The 26,886-nt window shown below is 36.9% G+C and overlaps 4 protein-coding genes across 5 annotated transcripts; all 4 read right to left on the bottom strand.

Moving 5' to 3' along the window:
* Positions 1-19: 19 nt before the first annotated feature.
* Positions 20-11,220, bottom strand: LOC103510660. Its single transcript, XM_026824661.1, has 9 exons — positions 11,136-11,220; positions 4,205-4,367; positions 3,722-3,873; positions 2,967-3,125; positions 2,092-2,233; positions 1,342-1,487; positions 892-1,009; positions 261-503; positions 20-24 (listed from the first exon to the last, which is right to left on the bottom strand). Exons 2-9 carry the CDS (start codon positions 4,335-4,337, stop codon positions 20-22), a joined length of 1,098 nt encoding a protein of 365 aa, XP_026680462.1. The 5' UTR covers positions 4,338-4,367; positions 11,136-11,220.
* Positions 8,101-15,837, bottom strand: LOC113468041. Of its 2 annotated transcripts, none has more exons than XM_026824667.1 (7): positions 15,572-15,837; positions 14,991-15,176; positions 14,501-14,675; positions 13,977-14,112; positions 13,102-13,189; positions 8,525-8,640; positions 8,101-8,214 (listed from the first exon to the last, which is right to left on the bottom strand). In XM_026824667.1, the coding sequence occupies exons 1-6, from the start codon at positions 15,821-15,823 to the stop codon at positions 8,605-8,607; spliced, it is 873 nt and encodes a 290-aa protein (XP_026680468.1). In that variant the 5' UTR covers positions 15,824-15,837; the 3' UTR covers positions 8,101-8,214; positions 8,525-8,604. The 2 variants fall into 2 exon arrangements, with proteins under 2 accessions (XP_026680468.1, XP_026680467.1); XM_026824666.1 differs by lacking the exon at positions 8,101-8,214 and adding an exon at positions 12,073-12,136 and having other exon boundaries at positions 8,547-8,640.
* A 266-nt stretch (positions 15,838-16,103) lies between these two features.
* Positions 16,104-18,836, bottom strand: LOC113468037 (ultraviolet-B receptor UVR8-like). Its single transcript, XM_026824660.1, has 5 exons — positions 18,612-18,836; positions 17,663-17,835; positions 17,302-17,519; positions 16,717-16,874; positions 16,104-16,114 (listed from the first exon to the last, which is right to left on the bottom strand). The coding sequence occupies exons 1-5, from the start codon at positions 18,802-18,804 to the stop codon at positions 16,104-16,106; spliced, it is 753 nt and encodes a 250-aa protein (XP_026680461.1). The 5' UTR covers positions 18,805-18,836.
* An 862-nt stretch (positions 18,837-19,698) lies between these two features.
* LOC113468036 lies at positions 19,699-21,735 on the bottom strand. The gene is made up of 4 exons (XM_026824659.1): positions 21,728-21,735; positions 20,425-20,610; positions 20,184-20,265; positions 19,699-19,833 (listed from the first exon to the last, which is right to left on the bottom strand). Exons 1-4 carry the CDS (start codon positions 21,733-21,735, stop codon positions 19,699-19,701), a joined length of 411 nt encoding a protein of 136 aa, XP_026680460.1.
* Positions 21,736-26,886: the final 5,151 nt, after the last annotated feature.

Raw genomic sequence — 26,886 nt, 5'->3', positions numbered from 1 at the left:
TTTTCAGATGGGACTTTTGCTAATCTAAAAAACCATTTTGGGCTAAATCAGACTCATGTAGTTTATGTCGTAGTATGCCCCTCATCAGATCGGCGATAAGAGACACTACTTCCCATTTTAATTTATTTTTACCATATTCTATACCAGGGTTGAATGGTAGAGTTTGCCCCAGGCAATAATTTCGCTCTTTGTTTGTAATTTCTTGTATTTGTGTACATTGAATTATAACCAATAAAGAGTCGAAATCAATAAATTCTTACCTATGGGAGCCAGGGTCATTTGTGTCGACGCCAACGTTAGAACCAACACAAGGAATTGTCTCACAGACGAATCAGCCTGGATAAAATCAATATCCACATGATGGGTCACATGAATGTCGGAATTTATCAGACTTTTCGAATCCGCCTCCACGACATAGTAATGTTTAGCTGTCACTTGGTCTACAAGGATGAGCTTGTCTTTGGATAGGACGTCGAATATGAAGTAGTGCTGAGCTTGATAGTCTGGCAACAGAGAGATGAGTTGCAAGTAGTTCAGTTCTATACTAAGTAAAAGGGTCTGTACGAGGCCTTCAAAGCCTGAAGAGGGCCCAAAATCTATTGGAAAGGGCCATTACGAAACTTTTAAAGGCCAAACAGGGCCCAAAATGTATTGTAAAGGGCCCGTGCGAAGCCTCCAAAGGCCAAACGAGGCCTAAAATCTAATCACCTCCTTATTTTTTGTACCTCCAAGTTAAGTTTCTCAATATATTGAGATTATCATTGAAATATTATCAAATTTAGACTAATTATGAGAGAGTTTCTAATGAAACCAACCAGACAATAGTAAAAAAAAAATTGTTAAGTGGAATTCCTTTTATTCGGTCATTTATCCTAATTCATGACTTCTTACCTTGCAATGAGTACGTCATTTGGACCCCACATCTGGGAACTCCCAGGATATGAGAAAATAATAGACAGGTTGCGATGAAATCTTTGTCCCGAGCCACACAGCCGCTGGGCCCCAACAGCTGAAAATAGAAAACCATTAAAACCTTGGGGGAAAAAAAGTTAAAACCTTGACTGGTAATCAAGATGGTTCAATCCCATTTGAGACATAGAAATAATCTACGATTGAAACACATTTGTTATAGAATATAATATACCTTGTTGATCCTGCCAGAATGAGACTTAAAAGTCCCTTTACTCCCTCAGTCTAAACAAAGTCTTATATATTTCATAGGTAATGTTTACATTAAAATTACATATAAATGCAAATAATAGAGACAAAGAGAGGAAAAGAGGGAGAAACACTCATGAGGGATTAAAAAAGTTGTAGTCCGTCTGAAACTTTAGAACTTACCTCAGTTTGTGTTATGACGTTTTCGGCCGACTTGGAAATGAATTGAAGATATTCCGCCCGCCATGATTCACTAAAACTGATCGATTGCAGGACGTTTTTGAACTCTTCCAGAACACAAACTCTTGTGTCGTGGCAATCGTTAGAATCTGAAGAGAAAGTGAAAGAAAATGGGAATTATAATAGAATATACCTTGCTTATACGGCCAGAATGATACAGTCCCTCTATTATTTAAGGGGCTGCTTATCTCCGTTTGATTGGACTGACTGACTTTTTAGCCGTCTAAAAATGGCTGGTTTTAGCTTAAGCATTATTGACTGAGGGCATTTATGGACCCCTATTCATAGAGACAAAAGTCTTCTTTGACCTAATCTATTACCCCTTGAAATATTATTCATTAAGTTTTGGACACCCAGTGATTTCTTTCTTCCTAATAATAACCATAACAAAAACAAGTTTTAGTTTCTGATCATCCCCAGCCCAAACACAAAAGCTTCAAAAAAGGTTATCGTTTTCGTTATGGGAAAAATGGACCCCTATTCATAGAGACAAAAGTCTTCTTTGACCTAATCTATTACCCCTTGAAATATTATTCATTAAGTTTTGGACACCCAGTAATTTCTTTCTTCCTAATAATAACCATAACAAAAACAAGTTTTAGTTTCTGATCATCCCCAGCCCAAACTCAAAAGCTTAAAAAAAGGTTATCGTTATCGTTATGGGAAAGGTATGGGAAACAGAAGTGTACTTACAATCGGCAGGATGCTGGCTGGTAGTTTCCCTGACGAGATTTGCAATTTCTGTATACAGATTATGCAGCATTAAGCTTTGTAGATAGGGGTCAATTTTCGTACATCTCTCTAGGATATTTTGTAACAGTCTAATTGAAGCAACCTGAAAAGGAGTTGAAAAAAAAAGAGTGAGTGAACACTGAAGAAAAAAAAAGTCTTCTAATCTAATGGTTGTGATTTTAATGACATTTATTAAATGTTCAACATATGAAGATAATTGTCTTTTTGGACTTTCGTACATCTCTCTAGGATATTTTGTAACAGTCTAATTGAAGCAACCTGAAAAGGAGTTGAAAAAAAAAGAGTGAGTGAACACTGAAAAAAAAAAAGTCTTCTAATATAATGGTTGTGATTTTAATGAAGTTTATTAAATGTTCAACATATGAAGATAATGGTCTTTTTGGACCTCATGGGGCCTTTTGTGAAATCAACCAAATGTACCAAATAAATAAGCAAAACCAAACAAACAATCTACTCAATATTTAGATTTTCATTATTTTATTTTCATAAATAAAAGACTGTCCATTTTTCCCCCGAAGGTAACATGCTCATGATTCTCGAGCAAATGCCCCTTTGGATGGCTAGAGACATTTTCTGAACCAATCTACTCACTTGTTCCATGGGGTAAGAGAACTTCCTAGCGTTGATAATGACGTAGAGCACCCAATTGTCTCCAAACAAACAATCTACTCAATATTTAGATTTTCATTATTTTATTTTCATAAATAAAAGACTGTCCATTTTTCCCCCGAAGGTAACATACTCATGATTCTCGAGCAAATGCCCCTTTGGATGGCTAGAGACGTCGTCTGAACCAATCTACACAATGTACTCACTTGTTCCATGGGGTAAGAGAACTTCCTAGCGTTGATAATGACGTAGAGCACCCAATTGTCCGTATCACAGAATAGAGTATTGCACACTTCAGGGTAACTAGTGAGACAGTTGATGAACAAAGGCGTCAGGGTTTCCACCTTACCGAATGCTTTCATACACTGGAAGTAGAATAGAAAATACCTTTGTTTTTATACTACCAGTATAGGACTGAAAAGTCCCTTTACTATCGCAGTCTAAACAAGGTCTTAAATATTTGATTGGTAATAAATCAAATATAACATTTCAAAGAAAAACTAACGAAAGAACAAATGTCAGTTCCTTAAGGCGCACTCCTTTTGTGAAAGGTAAAGATTTACCTTGCCTTCGGGACCAATTTGGAGTAACAAATAATGGGATTTAAACTTTATTTACAGGAATAATATAGGTCAGGGCCGTATACAGGATTTTGTCGAGGGGGGCTCAAGAGGCCAAACAGTGAGATGTACCGGGGGGTGGATGCTCCAATTTTTTGGGGGCTGGCCTACTGTAAAGGAAAAAAAATGAAGCTCGAGGGGTGGGGGCCGGCTAGGATTTCTGCACATTTTTCAAAACAAAAAATTACTTAGTTTATTTGCATCCGATAGTAAAAATTGTTTTAATTGTTACCTATTGAAAAAAAAAAAAACAAAAAAAAAAAAAAACAAAAAAAAACAAACAAAGATACAAGAAGTGAAACAAAGTTTGTTCAATTAGGACTATAAATAAAATTTCTTACTGGAAGAGCGTTGTTCAGCTTATGGAAGTTATCCGGATTTTGTTCAATAAATACACATGCAGATATGTAGAAGGAATACAGCATGTTTCGTAATACAACAAGCAGCAAAACGGATATGTCCATTTCACCATTCTTCAGTTTCTTGAAAAACACTGGAAAAGAAAATGACATTCTCAGTATAATAACTAATAACAATGCTTTCCTATATTACGAATATAATAAAAGAATGAAGCCATTTGTAAAACTTAATTAATGAAAAGCATTGAAATTCTGATCTGATTCCGAAATATCTTAAAAATGGAATAGAACCCAAAATAAATAAATCCATGAAAAATCGATACTTACCTTCACTCTTTTGTCCTTTGAGCCATTTGTAAAACTTAATTAATGAAAAGCATTGAAATTCTGATCTGATTCCGAAATATCTTAAAAATGGAATAGAACCCAAAATAAGAAATAAATCCATGAAAAATCGATACTTACCTTCACTCTTTTGTCCTTTATACTGAGAGCCATGCTTCACTTCTTCCACTTCTTTGACCAATGTGAACCTGGATGCGAAATCTTTGAATATTTTGCCCTGTTCATTCCTCATTGTGATGATGTTTGACGTCATGTTGTACTCTATTACAATACCTTCATTTTCCTGGAAATATCGAAAGAGGACGTCCAAAGGAAGTGAATAGAAAGTGCTCAAATTTGACTCTTTCCCTGCCAGATCTGATTTTGACATGTTTCTTACCAAGCTAAATTGTGTACACTTCTCCAAGGGCCAAATGTTATAAGTCTGTCACAACTCGAGATGTGGATTATTTGCAGCCCAAATATTTATAACTACATAATATATTTATTTACACGTTAGAGATTTCACAATGCATATATGCAGCATATTATTTCAAAATTAATATCATATAACAGTTTTGGGACCATTATGATTATCTTCAGTAATCTAACCAGCACCTATTCTTGGTATTAAATAATCAAATTACCTGGACTGCACTTTTCCCCAGATGCACAAATTCGTTCAATTGATACACTTGCCTATCACAGCAAGGATTCACTTCATTCATGAGGAATCTGAAAAGACGAAAAACTTAATAAGGATTTTCGTGTTATAGCTCATAGCGGAACTTTAGCCCGGAATAATAGCCGAACGCACAATTCTCGAAACCCGGCCCTGGGTCATTTTTGATCTCCAAAAATGATCGAATCTCTTTAAAAAGTTTGAGGGACTTGGGCCGAACTTGGTTTATAAAATTTACCTATACCTATTTCATATTTTATTGTGATGTTTAAAAAGAAATTGGAAATAAATAAAGTTGAATTTACAAATTTAAAATAATAACAATAACTTACATGCATTTAAGGCGAATATTCTGAGCCAGTTTTTCATGTTCTTCAGGTGATATGTGTTTCCTTTTGACCAGCTCGATTTTCAAACTGACCAGACATTGCGTTAGCGTTATGAATATCTGACTCTTCCCTGTGAAATCTGAGAACAGGAATCAAATCAAGAGAATATATACCTACTACATTTAGTGCACTTTTATATTGACCTCCTCTTTGTCATTATATCTGAGAATAAACTAGTTTAATTGGTCCAAATTGTCCCAGAACGCTTTAATGGACCTATTATATCTCTTTAGAAAAAGTGCAATTAATCTAACTTTGCGGTCCCATACAAAAGCGTTGGAACAGTAAGTAGTTAAAACGTTACCAGTTTTCAGCCTAACTTAACAAAAAGAACCAAAACAAATTTATTGTATTGGGAAGGGGGAGGGAGAGGTGGTAAAAATCAAATAAAATTCGGTAATGGGCAAAAAAAATCTAAAATTGGTACCAAATACAAAGACAGTAAAAACCAAACTAAAACCACTCACTTGCAGCCATATGCTTTAGAATGCCTCGTTACTGTCAGATGGTATGTTCCTATGTTGATTCCAGGATATAACTTAATCGGTATTTAACCAGTCAAGGTCAAATAAATCCGATTACAAACCAACAAAACAGGTACTTTACCTTGAGAGCTAAAATTGTAGACTATTTCCAGGAGCTTCAGAAATCTGGGAGTGAGCAGAGTGGAGAAATCTACGGGCGTGTAGAAATTACACAGGAATGCGAAGGCAACGCATAAGAGTCTGTGAACAAAAGTAAAGAACCAAATTGGGTATTTAACCAGTCAAGGTCAAATAAATCCGATTACAAACCAACAAAACAGGTACTTTACCTTGAGAGCTAAAATTGTAGACTATTTCTAGGAGCTTCAGAAATCTGGGAGTGAGCAGAATGGAGAAATCTACGGGCGTGTAGAAATTGCACAGGAATGCGAAGGCAACGCACAAGAGCCTGTGAACAAAAGTAAACAACCAAATTGGCAAACATTAATAAGGTCTCTACTAGGAATTTTAATTCTCTTAAGCATAAATGCTTGTCACAAACGTCGTTAACCGCTAAATATACTACTGAGCTAAATTTTATGACTTCACTTGAACTCGAACCACCAACCTCCAGATTAAAAGTCCACCGTGCTAACCATTACACCACTGAGGTTGGTTAAGGTCTCTACTACGCAACAGATAACTTCAAAAAAAGCGGCCAAAAAGCTCGACTGATAATCAGGAGGACCCCGGTTCAATTTCATTGTTTTTAATAGAGCCAAGTCAGGTCGTTATAATACCATTTCTTCTTAAACCCCCAAATGCAAGCCTCAAAAAAGCTAAGCTTTCTGGGGACCTGATGAAAGTTGGAATACTCAAACTGTCTCAATTAGAATTTTAAAGACTTGCTGTGCATTAGTCATCAACATTGTAGCTCAAACTGTCTCAATTAGAATTTTAAGATCCATTCACATTTCACACACTGATCGCTCTATCTCCTGAACCACAACACCTAGAAAGCTGAAATTTGATAGGAATATTCCTTTTAATAAGATATTAACTACGTACCAGATAACTTCAAAGCCGCCAAAACGCTCGACTGACAATCAGGAGGATGTCGGTTCAATCCCATTTGAGACATAGAATTTATTGAGGGTTGTTATTAATACCATTTCTTCTTTGACCCCCAAACCCTGATAAAAATAATAATAATAATAATAAAAATCTATGTTTTCTGGGGACCTGAAAAAAATTGGAATTCTCAAACTGAGAAAATTTCGAAGACTTACTGTGCATTAGTCATCAACATGGTAGCCGTGTGATCTTCTCTAGATGCACTCAAAATCATGTCCAGAACACTCGAGTTTAAGGCTATTCTGGCTTTCAATAGTTCGTGCTTAACCGAAGGAGGCAGGAAAAATAGGCCATCCAAACAGTAGGTTGATTTCGAACTGAAAAAGAAAGGAATAAAAATATAACGAATGATGCTTAATTCTAGTCCAAAATTACTTTGAAATAAAGAAACACCTACTTGTAGGCCAGTAATTTTAACAGAAAAAGGGAGATTCCTTCGGACAAATTAGTAAAAAAAGGTTTCTCTTCGCTGGGACCTTATTTGTTGCAAAACATTTTAAATGCAAGATTGGTGAGATTTGTACACAAAAGTTCAAGCTAAGTATTTAAACTAACCGTATTTGCAACGTTGCAACAAAAAACAAAGAACCAAGGAATGATACAAATGACAAAAGCATAAACAGAATAAAACAGAATGAACTATGAATTACTTACGCCAGTCCTATTTAAATAGGAAAAGGCTAGGAAGAAGAAGAACGATGAATTACTTACCTAGTGTGAGAAGTTGTCCAACCCAAAAGAAAATTCGACTTGATAGACAGAGCGAAGTCTTCTTTCATTAGACAGACAGCATCCCGGTATCCCTTCAGACAAATCACAGCTAGCTGATTCTAAAAATTGGAATGGAAAGAAGTCAAGAAAAATTTAGTTTTTCTACTTTGGATTGAATAGCCCAGAATGACATATCCTTTATTTTGTAGATTTGAAATAGATCTCAAAAAGGAAAAATAGGCCATCCAAACAGTAGGTTGATTTCGAACTGAAAAAGAAAGGAATAAAAATATAACGAATGATGCTTAATTCTAGTCAAAAGTTACTTTGAAATAAAGAAACACCTACTTGTAGTCCAGTAATTTTAACGGAAAAAGGGAGATTCCTTCGGACAAATTAGTAAAAAAAGGTTTCTCTTCGCTAGGACCTTATTTGTTGCAAAACATTTTAAATGCAAGATTGGTGAGATTTCTACACAAAAGTTCAAGCTAAGTATTTAAACTAACCGTATTTGCAACGTTGCAACAAAAAACAAAGAACCAACGAATGATACAAATGACAAAAGCATAAACAGAATGAACTATGAATTACTTACGCCAGCCCTATTTAAATAGGAAAAGGCTAGGAAGAAGAAGAACGATGAATTACTTACCTAGTGTGAGAAGTTGTCCAACCCAAAAGAAAATTCGACTTGATAGACAGAGCGAAGTCTTCTTTCATTAGACAGACAGCATCCCGGTATCCCTTCAGACAAATCACAGCTAGCTGATTCTAAAAATTGGAATGGAAAGAAGTCAAGAAAAAATTAGTTTTTCTACCAATTTTGGATTGAATAGCCCAGAATGACATATCCTTTATTTTGTAGATTTGAAATAGATCTCAAAAAGATTGCAAAGGAACTGTTTAATCCTATTTGGCCAGGATAAAAACAGGTAGGTAGTTTAGCCATCATTATGTATGTTCGTTCCATTTTCTTTTAGTCTGAAAAAAGTAACATTGTAAATTGGGTTCGATCCCGTGAATTTATTAAATTAAATGAGTTATGGTCCTCCGTTTTCCGATAAAGACTGATATTTATTACCTGACGACGAAACATGGCTCTGGTTTGCTCCAAAAACTCAGCTCCCTCGTCACTAATGAGGAAGTTGTATACTGAGCTGATCATCCTGCACAATTCTTCCTCACTAAACATATCCTCTGTGAAAACAAACGGAAAAATCATTTAGAAACGTTCACAACTTTTCAATAACTTTGAACTTTTTTATGGCACATCTTTTTACGACATGTTTATGCGAGGAAGAAAGAAGCCAGAATATTTCCATCGTCGACGGGATTTGAACCCACCACCTCCGGGTTGAGAGTCAGAACTTTAATGATGAGGCCACTAAAGTTGCAAATTTAACTTTATAACTTTAGGGGCGTTCAAGTGTTGTGAAGCGTTCCCATCTAAGTTCAACATAAAAGAAGATTTGAAAACTAATGAAAACGGTGACAAACTAAAGCAATTATATAATTACATAAGAAGATACAGATAAAGATGTGGGGGAGTTTGAATAAAAAAAAAACGGGGGATTTGAGCATCACCTGTAAAACAAAATGGGGTAAAACATATTTAAAAAAATTAAGAAGTAGGTACATACTCGTATTATATTCAAACTAGCAAAATATAAGCATATTAATGCATGCATCTAATGTAAAGCACACAGGAATTGATAGACAATCTACAATAGCATACAAAACTATGGGTGTACGAGTAGGGAATGTAAAACGACAGAGATTCTACGATAAGACTGGTTAAGAGGTTTACCTATGTTGTAGTCACAATCCATCATGGGTTTCTAAAAAGAACATACATGAGTTATTAGTTTCGTGCAAAATCATAGGAAAAGACGTTTAGGAGGGAAGGAGGGGGGAAAACAAGAGTCTGTTCCATAAAGCAAATTCGAACTTTGAACTTAGCATATATTTTACGTCACTTCTCGTGTTGGATAGTCAATCATTCAATGTTTTCTATATCAGATCCTCATATCGAATACAAAATGAAAAGTCCAAAGTTTTTCTTTCATGGAATAAACGCTAGGGAGGAAAAAAATCGAGCAATAAAAGTAATGTTAAAGACTGTATTCATAGCTATGTAGGGCTATTTCGACCTCTTTTAAAGAAATGATTAGGATTATTTGCAGCCCAAATATTTATAACTACATAATGTATTTATTTACAATATTAGAGATTTCACAATGCATATAATTATGCAGCATATTATTTCAAAATTAATATCATATCAAAGTTTTGGGACCATTATGATTATCTTCAGTAATCTAACCAGCACCTATTCTTGGTATTAAATAATCGAATTACCTGGACTGCACTTTTCCCCAGATGCACAAATTCGTTCAATTGATACACTTGCCTATCACAGCAAGGATTCACTTCATTCATGAGGAATCTGAAAAGACGAAAAACTTAATAAGGATTTTCGTGTTATAGCTCATCGTAGATCCGTGAAACATAGCACGTCTATGAGACCTTTGGTCCCCACACCTAAGCCTCTAGGTGGGATTTTTGTGTGATATTATAGCTCAAGTCAACAGGTGGTCTACCGTCTACAAAGACTCTACATGAGTGGTTCTAGAGCACTGTTGTAATGTACCCACCGGGTACAGTTTAGTTTAAGGAATTTTAATTGTGTTGAGCATAAATGCTTGTCACAAATGTCGTTCCCTGCTTAGTAAACTACGCTAAATTTTATGACTTGACTTGGACTCGATCCACCAACCTCCAGATCCGAAGTCCACCGTCCACAGTTTAGTTTACCCAGTCATAGCGGAACTTTAGCCCGGAATAATAGCCGAACGCACATTTTTGGAAATAGGCCCAGGGTCATTTTTGATCCCCAAAAATGATCGAATCTCTCGGTGAATTTTGAGGAACTTTATTTATAAAATGTACCTATACCTATTCCATATAATAATTTTATTGTGATGTGTAAAAAGAAATTGGAAATAAATAAAGTTGAATTTACAAATTTAAAATAATAACAATAACTTACATGCATTTAAGGCGAATATTCTGAGCCAGTTTTTCATGTTCTTCAGGTGATATGTGTTTCCTTTTGACCAGCTCGATTTTCAAACTGACCAGACATTGCGTTAGCGTTATGAATATCTGACTCTTCCCTGTGAAATCTGAGAACAGGAATCAAATCAAGAGAATATATACCTACTACATTTAGTGCACTTTTATATTGACCTCCTCTTTGTCATTATATCTGAGAATAAACTAGTCTAATTGGTCCAAATTGTCCCAGAACGCTTTAATGGACCTATTATATCTCTTTAGAAAAAGTGCAATTAATCTATCTTTGCGGTCCCATACAAAAGCGTTAGAACAGTAAGTAGTTAAAACGTTACCAGTTTTCAGCCTAACTTCAAAACGATGTGTAAGTAGAAACATCCAAGTTCTATGGAAAATAGTTTATTTCGTAGGTTATGCTGATATGCTAGGTAAATTCATTGATAAAAATCCTTTAAAAAAAGCACAGAATTCAATCTAAGTCGAAGAATAAAAAAAAGCCTTTGATATAATGGAACATCTTGTTCTAAGATGATGTACCCGTCAAAAGAAAGCACTACTTATAGGTACTTTGTCAAATGGACAGATAGTGGCTTTAGAAAGGATGCTGGTCTACTTACCTCTGAAAATATCGTATCCAGATAAATGACTCTGGATCCAACCCAAGGCTGTACTCTAGGATCATGGATACTTGTACCGGAAAATGGTTCTGAAAATGAAGAAAAGAAAAATTGGAAAGTTCAGGTAGAATGCCTCGGCAAAAAGAACCAAAACAAATTTATTGTATTGGGAAGGGGGAGGGAGAGGTGGTAAAAATCAAATAAAATTCGGTAATGGGCAAAAAAATCTCAAATTGGTACCAAATACAAAGACAGGAAAAACCAAATTAAAACCACTCACTTGCAGCCATATGCTTCTGTAGCATATTCTCAATGTTCGCTTGTTTCACCAGACAGCACAAAGCCAAGCTAAGTGTTTTCTCAACCAGCGAATGAACGGCTGAGGGAGGTTCTTCATTTCTACCCTTGTAGAAGTGTTTGAACAAGATGTTTTGAACGTCCACAGTTGGAATTCCCTGGAGAAAAAATTGATTAGTAGGATCGATCACTGAAGGCGAAATAAGCATTTGCTGTTTTAGGCGAAATTCTTTGCTATACAAAGTCTTCATTTCAATGGTCCCAATGGATTAACAATTAATCAGGGTCATAAATATGGTCTCTTCCTCACTAAACATATCCTCTGTGAAAACAAACGGAAAAATCATTTAGAAACGTTCACAACTTTTCAATAACTTTGAACTTTTTTTATGGCACATCTTTTTACATGTTTATACGAGGAAGAAAAAAGCCAGAATATTTCCATCGTCGACGGGATTTGAACCCACCACCTCCGGGTTGAGAGTCAGAACTTTAATGATGAGGCCACTAAAGTTGCAAATTTAACTTTATAACTTTAGGGGCGTTCAAGTGTTGTGAAGCGTTCCCATCTAAGTTCAACATAAAAGAAGATTTGAAAACTAATGAAAACGGTGACAAACTAAAGCAATTATATAATTACATAAGAAGATACAGATAAAGATGTGGGGGAGTTTGAATAAAAAAACGGGGAATTTGAGCATCACCTGTAAAACAAAATGGGTAAAACATATTTAAAAAAATTAAGAAGTAGGTACATACTCGTATTATATTCAAACTAGCAAAATAACTAATGAAAACGGTGACAAACTAAAGCAATTATATAATTACATAAGAAGATACAGATAAAGATGTGGGGGAGTTTGAATAAAAAAAAAACGGGGGATTTGAGCATCACCTGTAAAACAAAATGGGGTAAAACATATTTAAAAAAATTAAGAAGTAGGTACATACTCGTATTATATTCAAACTAGTAAAACATAAGCATATTAATGCATGCATCTAATGTAAAGCACACAGGAATTGATAGACAATCTACAATAGCATACAAAACTATGGGTGTACGAGTAGGGAATGTAAAACGACAGAGATTCTACGATAAGACTGGTTAAGAGGTTTACCTATGTTGTAGTCACAATCCATCATGGGTTTCTAAAAAGAACATACATGAGTTATTAGTTTCGTGCAAAATCATAGGAAAAGACGTTTAGGAGGGAAGGAGGGGGGAAAACAAGAGTCTGTTCCATAAAGCAAATTCGAACTTTGAACTTAGCATATATTTTACGTCACTTCTCGTGTTGGATAGTCAATCATTCAATGTTTTCTATATCAGATCCTCATATCGAATACAAAATGAAAAGTCCAAAGTTTTTCTTTCATGGAATAAACGCTAGGGAGGAAAAAAATCGAGCAATAAAAGTAATGTTAAAGACTGTATTCATAGCTATGTAGGGCTATTTCGACCTCTTTTAAAGAAATGATTAGGATTATTTGCAGCCCAAATATTTATAACTACATAATGTATTTATTTACAATATTAGAGATTTCACAATGCATATAATTATGCAGCATATTATTTCAAAATTAATATCATATCAAAGTTTTGGGACCATTATGATTATCTTCAGTAATCTAACCAGCACCTATTCTTGGTATTAAATAATCGAATTACCTGGACTGCACTTTTCCCCAGATGCACAAATTCGTTCAATTGATACACTTGCCTATCACAGCAAGGATTCACTTCATTCATGAGGAATCTGAAAAGACGAAAAACTTAATAAGGATTTTCGTGTTATAGCTCATCGTAGATCCGTGAAACATAGCACGTCTATGAGACCTTTGGTCCCCACACCTAAGCCTCTAGGTGGGATTTTTGTGTGATATTATAGCTCAAGTCAACAGGTGGTCTACCGTCTACAAAGACTCTACATGAGTGGTTCTAGAGCACTGTTGTAATGTACCCACCGGGTACAGTTTAGTTTAAGGAATTTTAATTGTGTTGAGCATAAATGCTTGTCACAAATGTCGTTCCCTGCTTAGTAAACTACGCTAAATTTTATGACTTGACTTGGACTCGATCCACCAACCTCCAGATCCGAAGTCCACCGTCCACAGTTTAGTTTACCCAGTCATAGCGGAACTTTAGCCCGGAATAATAGCCGAACGCACATTTTTGGAAATAGGCCCAGGGTCATTTTTGATCCCCAAAAATGATCGAATCTCTCGGTGAATTTTGAGGAACTTTATTTATAAAATGTACCTATACCTATTCCATATAATAATTTTATTGTGATGTGCCAGAAAAAGAGATAGCCCTGGAAAAAAAAAAAAAGAATGAAAAAAAAAAAAAAAAAAAAATCCTACATAAAATCCAGGTCTCCTATAGATGCAAAATGTTGCGAGGAAAATTATAAATGTGGTCCGGTTAACTTTAAGGCAAAGATCGCAAAGATCGCGAGTAAAACGTTAATAAGTGGCGAAATTAATTGATTTGAAGTCTTAGTCAAATCAAGTACAGAAATGGAAAGCAGAATTTGCCCTTTCATGCATTTAAGGCGAATATTCTGAGCCAGTTTTTCATGTTCTTCAGGTGATATGTGTTTCCTTTTGACCAGCTCGATTTTCAAACTGACCAGACATTGCGTTAGCGTTATGAATATCTGACTCTTCCCTGTGAAATCTGAGAACAGGAATCAAATCAAGAGAATATATACCTACTACATTTAGTGCACTTTTATATTGACCTCCTCTTTGTCATTATATCTGAGAATAAACTAGTTTAATTGGTCCAAATTGTCCCAGAACGCTTTAATGGACCTATTATATCTCTTTAGAAAAAGTGCAATTAATCTAACTTTGCGGTCCCATACAAAAGCGTTGGAACAGTAAGTAGTTAAAACGTTACCAGTTTTCAGCCTAACTTAACAAAAAGAACCAAAACAAATTTATTGTATTGGGAAGGGGGAGGGAGAGGTGGTAAAAATCAAATAAAATTCGGTAATGGGCAAAAAAAATCTAAAATTGGTACCAAATACAAAGACAGTAAAAACCAAACTAAAACCACTCACTTGCAGCCATATGCTTTTGTAGCATATTCTCAATGTTCGCTTGTTTCACCAGACAGCACAAAGCCAAGCTAAGTGTTTTCTCAACCAGCGAATGAACGGCTGAGGGAGGTTCTTCATTTCTACCCTTGTAGAAGTGTTTGAACAAGATGTTTTGAACGTCCACAGTTGGAATTCCCTGGAGAAAAAATTGATTAGTAGGATCGATCACTGAAAGCGAAATAAGCACTTGCTGTTTTAGGCGAAATTCTTTGCTATACAAAGTCTTCATTTCAATGGTCCTAATAACGAAATGGATTCCATTAACAATTAATCAGGGTCATAAATATGGTTCATTCTAAAAGATTTTTTCTTTAAATGGCCAGGATTGAATGGTAGAGATTGCTCTCGGCAATAATTTCGCCTTTTATTTGTAATTTCTTGTATTTGTGGACGTTGGATTATAAGTATTATAACTAGAAAAGAGTCTAAATTAATAAAGTAAACAACATACACAGATTTTCAGATTGGAATCAACATCACACGGATCAAGGTTCTCCATCAACAAGCCACCCCTGAGGAATTTATACTTCATCCTGCACGGCACAGAGCTAATAGACCCATTCACATTGGCCGTCGAACTTGCACATCGGCCTAAAAAGAACGCTATCGCCTTCTGTAAGCTGAGGACATCATCATGAAAAATCTCTGGTATTGAGGCACTACAAAAGAGATGTCCACAATCATGGACATTGGTCATCTATCCATACAAAGAATTTTTTTGCTTGCTAATGAGGAGGTTAAACAGAATTCAATCTAAGTCGAAGAATAAAAAAAGTCTTTGATATAATGGAACATCTTGTTTTAAGATGACGTACCCGTCAAAAGAAAGCACTACTTAGGTCAAATGGACAGATAGTGGCTTTAGAAAGGATGCTGGTCTTCTTACCTCTGAAAATATCGTATCCAGATAAATGACTCTGGATCCAACCCAAGGCTGTACTCTAGGATCATAGATACTTGTACCGGAAAATGGTTCTGAAAATGAAGAAAAGAAAAATTGGAAAGTTCAGGTAGAATGCCTCCATCATCATGGTAGTCCTGCCCAGTGAGGAGAATATCAGAATCCCCTCGTGATGAAGTTACTAGGGTTCGCATGGCTTGTATGGCCTCGATAGTAGCCTGGGTTCGCTGTACAGTTGGCTCTGTGTGAGTCCAATAGCCTCGCTCTTCCTCAGAGCGGGATAAATTCTGGAGAGTTTTTAGGAGAGGAAGTAATAGATCAATATACTGTTGAGAAGACACGGGGAGACGTTGTAGTTCTTCGGCTTTGATAAGGTGACCCATTGTTTTCAGAAGCAGCGGCACTGTAACATGGGAAACATGGCTCTATTTACTTGTTTCGAGTTAAGTAAACTACATTAACAAAAGATCTGAGCGCACGGCAGTGCGCCAGGCCAAGTTCCAGTAATAGTGTTTTCTAAAAATGGCTTAGAACTTGAGGGGGAAATGACACTGAGACTGGGAATTTTTTCAGCCCTGACACATTTTGGTTCAACTTTATCCAACAGGATTAAACAAATGACCATACTCGAGATAAACGTTCGCCTGTCCAATAAAGAGGGACTTATATTTGGACTGTATGGAAATCGATAGTAAGGGGAAAACAGAAGGGAAACAGAAAGTAATTAAAGGGACACTGTATGGAAATCCCGGGTTCGAATCCTAGAGTTGACAAAAAGTTTGCATTCGCATTTCGATTGCAAATATTTCGACGAGTTACTCTCTGGTGTTCTCGTGTTGACCCAGTAGGTACTCAAATGGGAAGTATTGTGTCTCTTATCGCCCATCTGATGAGGGGCATACTACGGAATGGGCATGCTACGAGACAGACCACACGAGTCTAATGTAGCAGTTGTTTCATTGCTACGAAATTGTATCCGAATGGAGGGTAAAATCCCCGTCACTAAAAACACCAGTTACCTATACAGTGACCTAAAAAAACTTGTCGGTATCTTGGTTTAACTTGCCAAAAGGTATCTTAAACTCACCGGAAGGTATCTTTAACTTACTGGAAGGTATCTTAAACTTACTGGAAGGTATCTTAAACTCACCGGAAGGTATCTTAAACTTACTGGAAGGTATCTTAAACTTACTGGAAGGTACCTTAAACTTACTGGAAGGTATCTTAAACTCACCGGAAGGTATCTTAAATTTACTAGAAGGTATCTTAAACTCACCGGAAGCTATCTTAAACTTACTGGAAGGTATCTTAAACTTACCGGAGGGTATCTTAATCTGAACTGGAAGCACTGCATGAGTATCATGGCCCTGACCTAGTCTACCGTCTGAGTTGTTACCCCACGTATACACCTCACCTAACTCATTGATAGCAGCACTGAAAATGAACCAGAAACACAGAGTTGAAATTGCGATAAAAGTCGCGAGTTCGATTTCCACCCGAGGAGAACTTTGTCCTAAAACACATAAGGTTCGTTCTCAGAACGTTCACTTTCTCCTATTCTGTCCTCTTCTCTTCGATTTCGGGACGTTAAGACCTTTGTTGTTCAAATTAAATTGATCCCTAGGGCAAGGTAAACATAGACCCTTGACAACTGGAGTGTGTCTGAAGGCATGTGATTTGTTTCAATACACTCGACCCCAGTCCACTGTTACAGTGGGGAATGCATATTCGCCAGTCTATTTCATAAAAATACCTCGCACTTATTCCAAAAAGTAGATAATGTTAAACAGTAAAAACCGGCGCGAACAACCTAATGTCCGTAGTGTTAAAGCGCCTTAAAATGGGGACTAAAATTACTCACCAATAGTTATCACCACAGGCGATGTACTTTATTTTGACGTGATCATTGACAAAGAATACTTTAACAATATCGAGCTGTGTTCTGGTCGAGTCTATACTGTCGGCGTGAAAACTAGAATCTCCTAGGTTGTAAACCTCACCATCTTCTGACAGGACTAAAGCTCTGTCCGCACGAATATGAGATGCCATTTTTACTATCGCGCAGTCTATGTCTACACGCTGGAAATAATTCAGACAAAATAAATTCCTTAAATTCCTCTCGTGGTGCTCATTTCTTCACTCGAGGCCCAACTCAATTTCCAGGAGAACATTTTCCTAGACAACAGAAGAAAGGAATAGTCAAACGAAAAGCTGATGCAGGCCATAAATTCAAATTTGGCTGCTGGGTGGAAGATCATATTGGATACACTGTAGAATCTAGACGGAGTGACGTCACAAGAACTATCACTGCACTGTCCCCAAGTATACAGATGTCCATCCTCTGTCACCGCTAAACACTGAGATTCACCTACCGAGATTTGCTTCACTTTTTTGTCTGTAACAGAGAATAATAGTTGATGTGAACATTTCTTTCTGGTGTTCTTATTGGTTTTGTTGTTGTAACGGTGTAGCTGCACCGAAGGGGGTTGATGGTCTCAAGCCAAGATTACTTGGCCTGTCCCGAAGAATAGTAAATACGAACATTTCTTTCAGGTGTTCTTGTGTTGACCCAGCACCTAAGTGGCAAGTTTTGTTTCTTATAGCCCATCGGATAAGGGATGAATGCTCCAAATTTTCGGAGTCAGGTCTACAGTAAAGGAGAAAAATGATAAATTTTGGGCCCGGTAGGACCCAAAGAGGCAGCGGAAAAGGAGTAGGTCTAAAGTTCACTGAACTACTAATTAGACTTATCATGGATACCTTACTTGGCCTGTCCCGAAGAATAGTAAATACGAACATTTCTTTCAGGTGTTCTTGTGTTGACCCAGCACCTAAGTGGCAAGTTTTGTCTCTTATAGCCCATCGGATAAGGGATGAATACTCCAAATTTTCGGAGTCAGGTCTACAGTAAAGGAGAAAAAAACGATAAATTTGGGCCCGGTAGGACCCAAAGAGGCAGCGAAAAAGGAGTAGGTCTAAAGTTCAATGAACTACTAATTAGACTTATCATGGATACTCGTTGCTGTGTTAAAAGTCCAGAAGAGGTAGACAATGAGAACCCTTTGAAAAACTGCCGCAGAAGGTAGTGAAACAGCCGCGGTAGACAATAAAAGTTTTCCGTCGGCGATAAGACGATATAAACAGAAAGACTGAACTACTAGTTATACTCACGTTTCAAGTCCGCGATGAGAGTAGGCACAGTCAATGTATCTTGATGGGAATGGCCGTGCAAATAGTTCAGGCCAGACCCCCACGAATATACCTCGCCACATTGAGTTAACACAAAGCTGCACTCGGCACCCACGTACAAATGTTTAGGATGAACTGACACTAAGGTTGACACTAGGATGGGGGTTTTCACCATCTGAATAGGCGTGCCTGACACTGGAAGAAAAGAAGACTTTGATCAGCATTTGAACCAAATATTTCTTGGATTTTTTTTTTTTTTTTTTTTTTTTTGGGGGGATTTGAACAAAAAATTTTTTGGTTTTTTTTTTTTTTTTTTTTTTTTTTAGGAGGCTTCATGGAGGGAACAACGGAGCTCTTATCGTCCCGAAGCGAGAAGAATGAAAGGATAGGAGAAAGCCAGCCGTTCCGAGAACAAACCCTATATCTTTATGATAAAGTTCGCCCCGGGCTGGAATCGAGCCCGCGACCTAGTACTAACAAGGCAGGCGTGCTACCATTCAAGTTATTATTCCATGTCTGATAGCTCCTCTCTTGCAAGAGAGTATACAATTATCACTGCGACTTTTGTACCTCTATTGTGACCGTGCTAAAAGTGATCTAGGCTGTCTTTCAGAAACTTTATTAACGAAGAATATATTTTGTTACTTAGAACCCTGGCCTTAAAAGAAAGCCTAAAAAAAAAAAAAAAAACAAGGTAACTGATGCATGGATTATCATTAACCCATCAAATACATGAGACCTTGTTTCGACTGCTGAGGTAGGGACTATTCAATCCTATTCGAACAGTAGGTATCAATTATTATCACTAAATACTTAAGGCTATGGCTTAAAAAAATTGATGTGGCAGAATTCCTGGAACTCCCAACTACAGGAGTTTGAATTCGTTTGACTTGGACAATAGCTACAACAACGTCACTAAATACTTACATAAGTTGTTCCTGCGATACACTGTTCTACTTTCATATTCGACACACTGTAGAATCTAGACGGAGTGACGTCACAAGAACTATCACTGCACTGTCCCCAAGTATACAGATGTCCATCCTCTGTCACCGCTAAACACTGAGATTCACCTACCGAGATTTGCTTCACTTTTTTGTCTGTAACAGAGAAGAATAGTTGATGTGAACATTTCTTCAGTGAGAGAATCAACTGTAACGCTAGAAGGTGAATGGACGTTTTGTATCGAATCCAAAGTTTCCGTCTGAAATGATAACATACGAGTACAAGAAAAAATTAAACACCAACTCCATGTGCTAGGGCTAGGGTCTATAGTAGACATCATGTGTGATGTGTCAAATTTTGGGCATCTTCCAAGTACTACAGTTTAGAAAATCCCCTTTACTCCCGCATAAAGGGGATTTTCAGTCTCATTCTGGCAGTATAAACAAGGTATATTCTATTCTACAGAAGCCAATGTGGCATAATAGACCCAGGTGCCTTATTCTAGCCTTAAGGGATATGTGTGACACAAGGTAGAAAGACATTGGACAAATTCTCTATAGCTCATGATGCACAAGAATATTAAAGATAGGTGCTACTTTAATCTCCTACCTCTGGAATTTTTTTGGGCATCACTTTTATAACATTTGTGAACACTCGAAGGAAGGTCATGCTGTTTTTCTTGAAATTCTCACTGAAAAAAATAATAAAAATCAGAAATATCAAAGTAAGTAGGTACCTAGGTAATCAAAAAAGGTATACCTATGTCAATAGTTGATTGTCTGTCAGCCCCCCAAGATATCTACCTATAAACCTAGATCTTTGATCACAAAAATAATTAATAAAATCTTACTTTAACTTGTTGGTTTTGAATTTGTGTGAAGTCACCAATTTGAGAACCAGTTCCAAAAACTTGTTCAAGGAAGCTTGTAGGAATACAAGAATGATGAGAATGTTGAAGGAAAGATTTGTCACAACCAAGTTTTCTTTTTCATTGGATCTGAAACATAAAAGATTGACAATGGTATTACGTAAAAATCTTTGACAAGTTGAAGATTTTTTTGGTTTGCACAAACGTTTGTGCAAACCATCAAACTAGTGTTTACACGCTCAAACTTGCATCAAACTTGGACGGCAGTCCGGGACTGAGCGTCTAAACGGCCCTAAAAGGCCCGTCTCATATGGGACACGTAGATGCGCGACCTTGAGTAGCGCGTAGTCGATTGCAAAACCACAAACCTGTGAAAATCACTACGCTCAACTCAAAGTCGTGCGCGAGATGGGCCTCAAAACAGCCTGAAGGTGTGTCCACACATAGTGGATCGGCTGTCGATTGATCATTCATTAAGATGTTCAGCCGGTACTAAAACTAAAAGGCGGTACCTACTATACTTTTTACTTTCCTTATCCTATAGGAAGGAAAGTAATGTAATCGGGTCAAATTTTCGATGGTCAGTTTTTAGTGCCAAAACACGTTTTGAGGTCCCTAGAGCCTAAATACAAAGTTTCAGCCATTGGTCCGTGTGTGTGTCTGTCTGTAAACAAAATATCTCGAGAACGGTAAGAACTAGAAAGTTGAAATTTGGTATGTAGATGTCAAATGTGACAAGGATGCAACGATCGGTGCAACGCTTGGCGGCATTTTACCGCTTTTTGGCGGTTTTCGGTGTAATTTAACTTCTCTCTCTCTCTCTCTCTCTCTCTCTCTCTCTCTCTCTCTCTCTCTCTCTCTCTCTCTCTCTCTGTAGAGTGTGGACTAACAAGAGGAGTGTGTCCCATTATTTGTTGATTGATGGGTGTGCTGCAAGCCACGTCACTCCCACAGCAATCAACTATAAAAATTATTGGCAACAGACTCCCATTTTTTTGAACTCTTTCTTCAATTGTTTTAAAAATAAATAAAACAAATAAAAATACCAATTGAGGACTTCAATGTAAGGAGGGTCTAGACTTTGATCCTAAGACAGGATTAGGCTATATGTTTTACTCAAAACTCGACATACTTGCAAGCTCTCCAGGTGCTTCTTGGATAAACCGTTCAACTCTGTATATTTCGAAGTCAGCGTCTGGAGCTCATAAAAATCTGTTGCTCACATGTTGCACACGGAAACTATTGAAACATATTGTCCGTCTGTCCATCTGTTTATAGGACATACCTCGTCATCTGTTTAAAAAATTATCGAGATTTAATATTCCATACTTGAGAATCAATGATTTTTTTTATTATTGTTATTACCATAAGGAGTTTGAAGCTGGATTTTTGATTCCCCCCCCCCCCCCCCCCCCTCTTTTTTTTTTTTTTTTTTTTTCGGAAAGTTTGGTAGCTTACAAGTTTCTCTTTACAATAGGTACCTATGCTTTATTTTTTCTCCCGACTTAATTTTTACTTTCCTTATCCTATAGGAAGGAAAGTAATGTAATCGGGTCAAATTTTCGATGGTGTTTTCAGTGCCAAAACACGTTTTGAGGTCCCTAGAGCCTAAATACAAAGTTTCAGCCATTGGTCCGTGTGTCTGTCCTTCTGTCTGTAAACAAATATCTCGAGAACGGTAAGAGCTAGAGACTTGAAATTTGGCATGCAGCTGTCAAATGTGACATGGATGCGACACGAAACTTTTGGTTAAGATCGGTACAACGCTTGGCGGCATTTTGGCCGCTTTTGGGCGGTTTTCGGTGTAATTCAATAATATCTTGGGAACGGTATATGAGCTAGAGACTTGAAATTTGGTATGAAGTCCACAAATGTGACAAGGATGCAACACAAAGGTGCTTTTGGTTAGTGACTAAACGGTTAGAGATATTGTAAAAGTTACAATAGAAGAACACCCAATTAAGCATCTTTCAATAGGATAAGGAAAGTCATGTGATGTTCACACCAGATTTTTTTTTCGTCTACAGAGCACACAGGAGTAATAAAGAATCTTCCTGAAAATTTCTCACCGGGGGAAAATAAAGGAGAAAATGGAGAAAGCAACAAAATAATGATAAAAAATGATGGAGTGATGAGAGAATCGTGAAACAAAAGGAGAAACTGATCATTTTTCTATGAGATAAGAGGAAACAAATTAAATTCATAAATGTAAAGGTAGATATCACTACTATCACGTCACGTGAGTTCATGGGGGGGGGGTCGGGAAAGCTCACCAAATTTTCTTTGTGAAAGTCAAATCTCAATTGTCTTTTTATTTCATTTCGGCCAATATGAATTTAATCAAAAATCGTAAAACTGTACAAAGGTTATGGTGATTGTGAAACAAACAAAGGAAAACTATTTTCAGAAATGTCCACTTCCGGTACTCGAACGTAACCTCTAGATGCCAGAGTATGTTTTGAGAGGGTATAACGTCAAACTTTTGACTTAATGGTGTCAAATCTAAGATTTATGAGCGAAATGCTTCGAAGAAAATAAAAAAAAGTGAAAAAAGAATTTGAGGAAGAAATAAAAAGGAGAAAGCAATAAAACACTCGGTCAACTCCGGAGTTTGGGTGAACCATTGGTTTTCAAACTCGCGAGTCAACCGAGGATGTTAGAAACCGGCCCTAAAAGTCCCGCGACTACGCGCGCTTACAATGTGTGGCAGACCTAAAGCGTCATATATTAAAGTACGTTTCCATTTCCACTTCCGTCATTTCCACTGAATTGTTTTGAACTTGGTACTTACCAATCCAAGGCTATTCCTAGTGGAAAATCATTTATCAAAGCCTTTCCAAGAAAATCTCAGATTGACTGATATTGATCATTACGTAGGTACATATTTGTAGATTTTTATTTTATTTTTATTTTTTAGTTTTTTTTACGTTCTTTGTTTTAAAAATAAAAGACAATTCGTTTCGACTTTCAGCTATTACATAAAAGTGGGTTAGCTTTCCAGAATGTTCAGAAATAAGAATAATAAAAATTCTGGTGTGAACATCACACGACTTTCCTTATCCTATTGAATGATGCTTATTTTTATGTTCTATGGTAACTTTTACAATATCTCTAACCGTTTTAGTCAGTATAGCTGAAAACCGCCAAAAAACTGTAGAGACCTGCCAAAAAGCGGTCCAAATACCGCCAACCGCAGCAACTATATTAACCAAGAGTTGTGTGTTACATTCTTGTCTCATTTGTGGACTAAAATGTCAAGTCTCTCGCTCCTACCGTTCCCGAGATATTATTGAATTACACCGAAAACCGCCAAAAAGCGGTAAAATGCCGCCCCTACCGTTCCCGAGATATTATTGAATTACACCGAAAACCGCCAAAAAGCGGTAAAATGCCGCCAAGCGTTGCACCGAATTAACCAAAAGTTTTGTGTCGCATCCTTGTCACATTTGACAACTGCATGCCAAATTTCAAGTCTCTAGCTCTTACCGTTCTCGAGATATTTTGTTTACAGACAGACAGAAGGACAGACAGACACACACACGGACCAATGGCTGAAACTTTGTATTTAGGCTCTAGGGACCTCAAAACGTGTTTTGGCACTAAAAGTGACCATCGAAAATTTGACCCGATTAGATTACTTTCCTTCCTATAGGATAAGGAAAGTAAAAAAGGAAGTGCCACAAACCTGACAAATCAAAGTAGTCTGAAATGTCTGAATCTGAAAAAAGCGGCGATCCTGTGTGAGAATCTAAAGAATCCACAGTTTCATCGAGCGTATAATCCGATGAGGAACACAACACAGAGGTAACGAAAAGAGCGGCGATCTTGTGTGAGAATCTAAAGAATCCACAGTTTCATCGAGCGTATAATCCGATGAGGAACACAACACAGAGGTAACGAAAATTAACACACCGGTGAGACACAAAACGCGAACATTGCCGGACAAACGGTCGTACGACATGGTTGTATGAAGTTGTAATGACTATTACTGATACAAGCGGTACTACTGGTATACTATTGGGAGATATGGTCATTATTGTGTTTTGTGGTACCTAATGTGATGGTATGAACGAACAAGTAGGGGAGAACGGGGCAAAGTGGACCACAGGGATATTCTTAAATTATTTTATGGTAAATCAGAGCTTGTTTACAACGTTTGTGGATGTCACTTTGGTTTAGAACCGGTTCCCTTTTGGAAATTGAAATGGTGCCCTGATACAAGCGGTACTACTGGTATACTATTGGGAGATATGGTCATTATTGTGTTTTGTGGTACCTAATGTGATGGTATGAACGAACAGGTAGGGGAGAACGGGGCAAAGTGGACCACAGGGATATTCTTAAATTATTTTATGGTAAATCAGAGCTTGTTTACAAATTTTGTGGATGTCACTTTGGTTTAGAACCGGTTCCCTTTTGGAAATTGAAATGGTGCTTCCTTAAATATAGTAATCGAACCCGGACTTTTAGCTTGATAATTTATTATAATATAGGGAGGCACTCATTTTTGGCTTCATACTAGCTACAGGGGTAGCTTGAATCTTTCAATAAAAAAACTTATTTGAAACTTTTCCTTCTCATTTTTCCACAGTTTTGCTTTTCCAACGAAACTTATTTCGAACTTTTTCTACTTTTTCGCCTCATTTCTATAGGCACATTTAACTTATTCCCCGTTTGTTGTCCTCAGTAATATCGTCACTGATCGAAGAACTTCGCAGGACAACATACCTCAACATCTTTATTATAATGCACACACATGTTGGCAAAATATTTCTCTCGAAGACGTGTTGAAATTTTAAAACTAATAAATTGACCACTGTGTATGGTTAAGACGTACGCCTATTATAATAATTAATAACAAATACTATTAGGTCCAGGAAGTGTACGTCTCCAATTTCATCAGGACAGTGGATAAACTTGCAATCCTTAACTGAACAGAACTATACTCGTGTTATTGAACAATGGATTTGCGAAGTTTATCCCCAATAAGTTTTTAGGTTTATCGTACTTTAGTCTTTATCAGCAGTAAAGGTGTACTTTCATCAGGACAGTGGATAAACTTGCAATCCTTAACTGAACAGAACTATACTCGTGTTATTGAACAATGGATTTGCGAAGTTTATCCACAATAAGTTTTTAGGTTTATCGTACTTTAGTCTTTATCAGCAGTAAAGGTGTATTGGGAACGGTATATGAGCTAGAGACTTGAAATTTGGTATGAAGTCCACAAATGTGACAAGGATGCAACACAAAGGTGCTTTTGGTTAGGTTAGGTGCTGCCGTTGGCGGCTTTTCGGCCGCTTTTTGGTGGCTTTCAGCTATACTGACTAAACGGTTAGAGATATTGTAAAAGTTACAATAGAAGAATACCCAAATAAGCATCTTTCAATAGGATAAGGAAAGTCATGTGATGTTCACACCAGATTTTTTTTTGTCTACAGAGCACACAGGAGTAATAAAGAATCTTCCTGAAAATTTCTCACCGGGGGAAAATAAAGGAGAAAATGGAGAAAGCAACAAAATAATGATAAAAAAATGATGGAGCGATGAGAGAATCGTGAAAAAAAAGGAGAAACTGATCATTTTTCTATGAGATAAGAGGAAACAAATTAAATTCATAAATGTAAAGGTAGATATCACTACTATCACGTCACGTGAGTTCATGGGGGGTCGGGAAAGCTCACCAAATTTTCTTTGTGAAAGTCGAATCTCAATTGTCTTTTTATTTCATTTCGGCCGATATGAATTTAATCAAAATTCGTAAAACTGTACAAAGGTTATGGTGATTGTGAAACAAACAAAGGTAAACTATTTTCAGAAATGTCCACTTCCGGTACTCGAACGTAACCTCTAGATGCCAGAGTATGTTTAGAGAGGGTATAACGTCAAACTTTTGACTTAATGGTGTCAAATCTAAGATTTATGAGCGAAATGCTTCGAAGAAAATAATAAAAAAAAAGTGAAAAAAGAATTTGAGGAAGAAATAAAAAGGAGAAAGCAATAGAAATAGAGAGAGAGAGAGAGAGAGGAGAGAGAGAGAGAGAGAGAAATAGTGAGGGAGAGAGAGAGACATGTCAATGTGATTAATATTCAAAACAAGTTTTTTCTCAATTTTTTAAGAAGAAAATTATTATGAAGGAAAATGATGGAGAGAGAAAGAGACAGGAATAGAGAGAGAGAGAGAAAGAGGGAGAGAGAGGGAGAGAGAGAAAGAGGGGAAGGACGATTTCTTTGAATTCTTCGTGTTTCTTTGAATTCTTTGTGTGAAAATCTAGAATGGAGGAAGCTCTCAAGTTCTGAAGCTGTGAAGTTGACTGTTGACTGGGGTAAGTTTTATAGAAAAAGGAGACTGTCCAACTGTTGGGCATGCTACGACACAGGCCACATGCGTCTAATGTAGCAGTTGTTTCATTGCTACGAAATAAAAACGGCGGTGAAACACTC

Source organism: Diaphorina citri, unplaced genomic scaffold (genome assembly GCF_000475195.1).
Source record: "Diaphorina citri unplaced genomic scaffold, Diaci psyllid genome assembly version 1.1 scaffold629, whole genome shotgun sequence".
Classification (NCBI taxonomy): Eukaryota; Metazoa; Arthropoda; class Insecta; order Hemiptera; family Psyllidae; genus Diaphorina; species Diaphorina citri.
This window is presented reverse-complemented; position numbering and strand designations above follow the sequence as displayed.

Coding starts and splice junctions, on each gene's coding strand:
- LOC103510660 (XM_026824661.1), bottom strand. CDS start 4,337: ATGACGTCAAACATCATCACAATGAGGAATGAACAGGGCAAAATATTC. Junction 2,234..2,966: donor TCTCTTACCCCATGGAACAA/GTGAGTACATTG, acceptor ACTCCTTTTCAG/GTTGCTTCAATTAGACTGTT. Junction 1,010..1,341: donor ACGTCATAACACAAACTGAG/GTAAGTTCTAAA, acceptor TTCTATTTTCAG/CTGTTGGGGCCCAGCGGCTG.
- LOC113468041 (XM_026824666.1), bottom strand. CDS start 15,823: ATGGGTCACCTTATCAAAGCCGAAGAACTACAACGTCTCCCCGTGTCT. Junction 14,676..14,990: donor ATTCCAATCTGAAAATCTGT/GTATGTTGTTTA, acceptor TTTTTTCTCCAG/GGAATTCCAACTGTGGACGT. Junction 14,113..14,500: donor ACAAAAGCATATGGCTGCAA/GTGAGTGGTTTT, acceptor TCCTGTTCTCAG/ATTTCACAGGGAAGAGTCAG.
- LOC113468037 (XM_026824660.1), bottom strand. CDS start 18,804: ATGGTGAAAACCCCCATCCTAGTGTCAACCTTAGTGTCAGTTCATCCT. Junction 17,520..17,662: donor CAGCCAAATTTGAATTTATG/GCCTGCATCAGC, acceptor AATTATTTCCAG/CGTGTAGACATAGACTGCGC. Junction 16,875..17,301: donor GCCTGTGGTGATAACTATTG/GTGAGTAATTTT, acceptor GTTCATTTTCAG/TGCTGCTATCAATGAGTTAG.
- LOC113468036 (XM_026824659.1), bottom strand. Junction 20,266..20,424: donor TTCAAAACCAACAAGTTAAA/GTAAGATTTTAT, acceptor TATTTTTTTCAG/TGAGAATTTCAAGAAAAACA. Junction 19,834..20,183: donor TGCCCAAAAAAATTCCAGAG/GTAGGAGATTAA, acceptor TTATCATTTCAG/ACGGAAACTTTGGATTCGAT.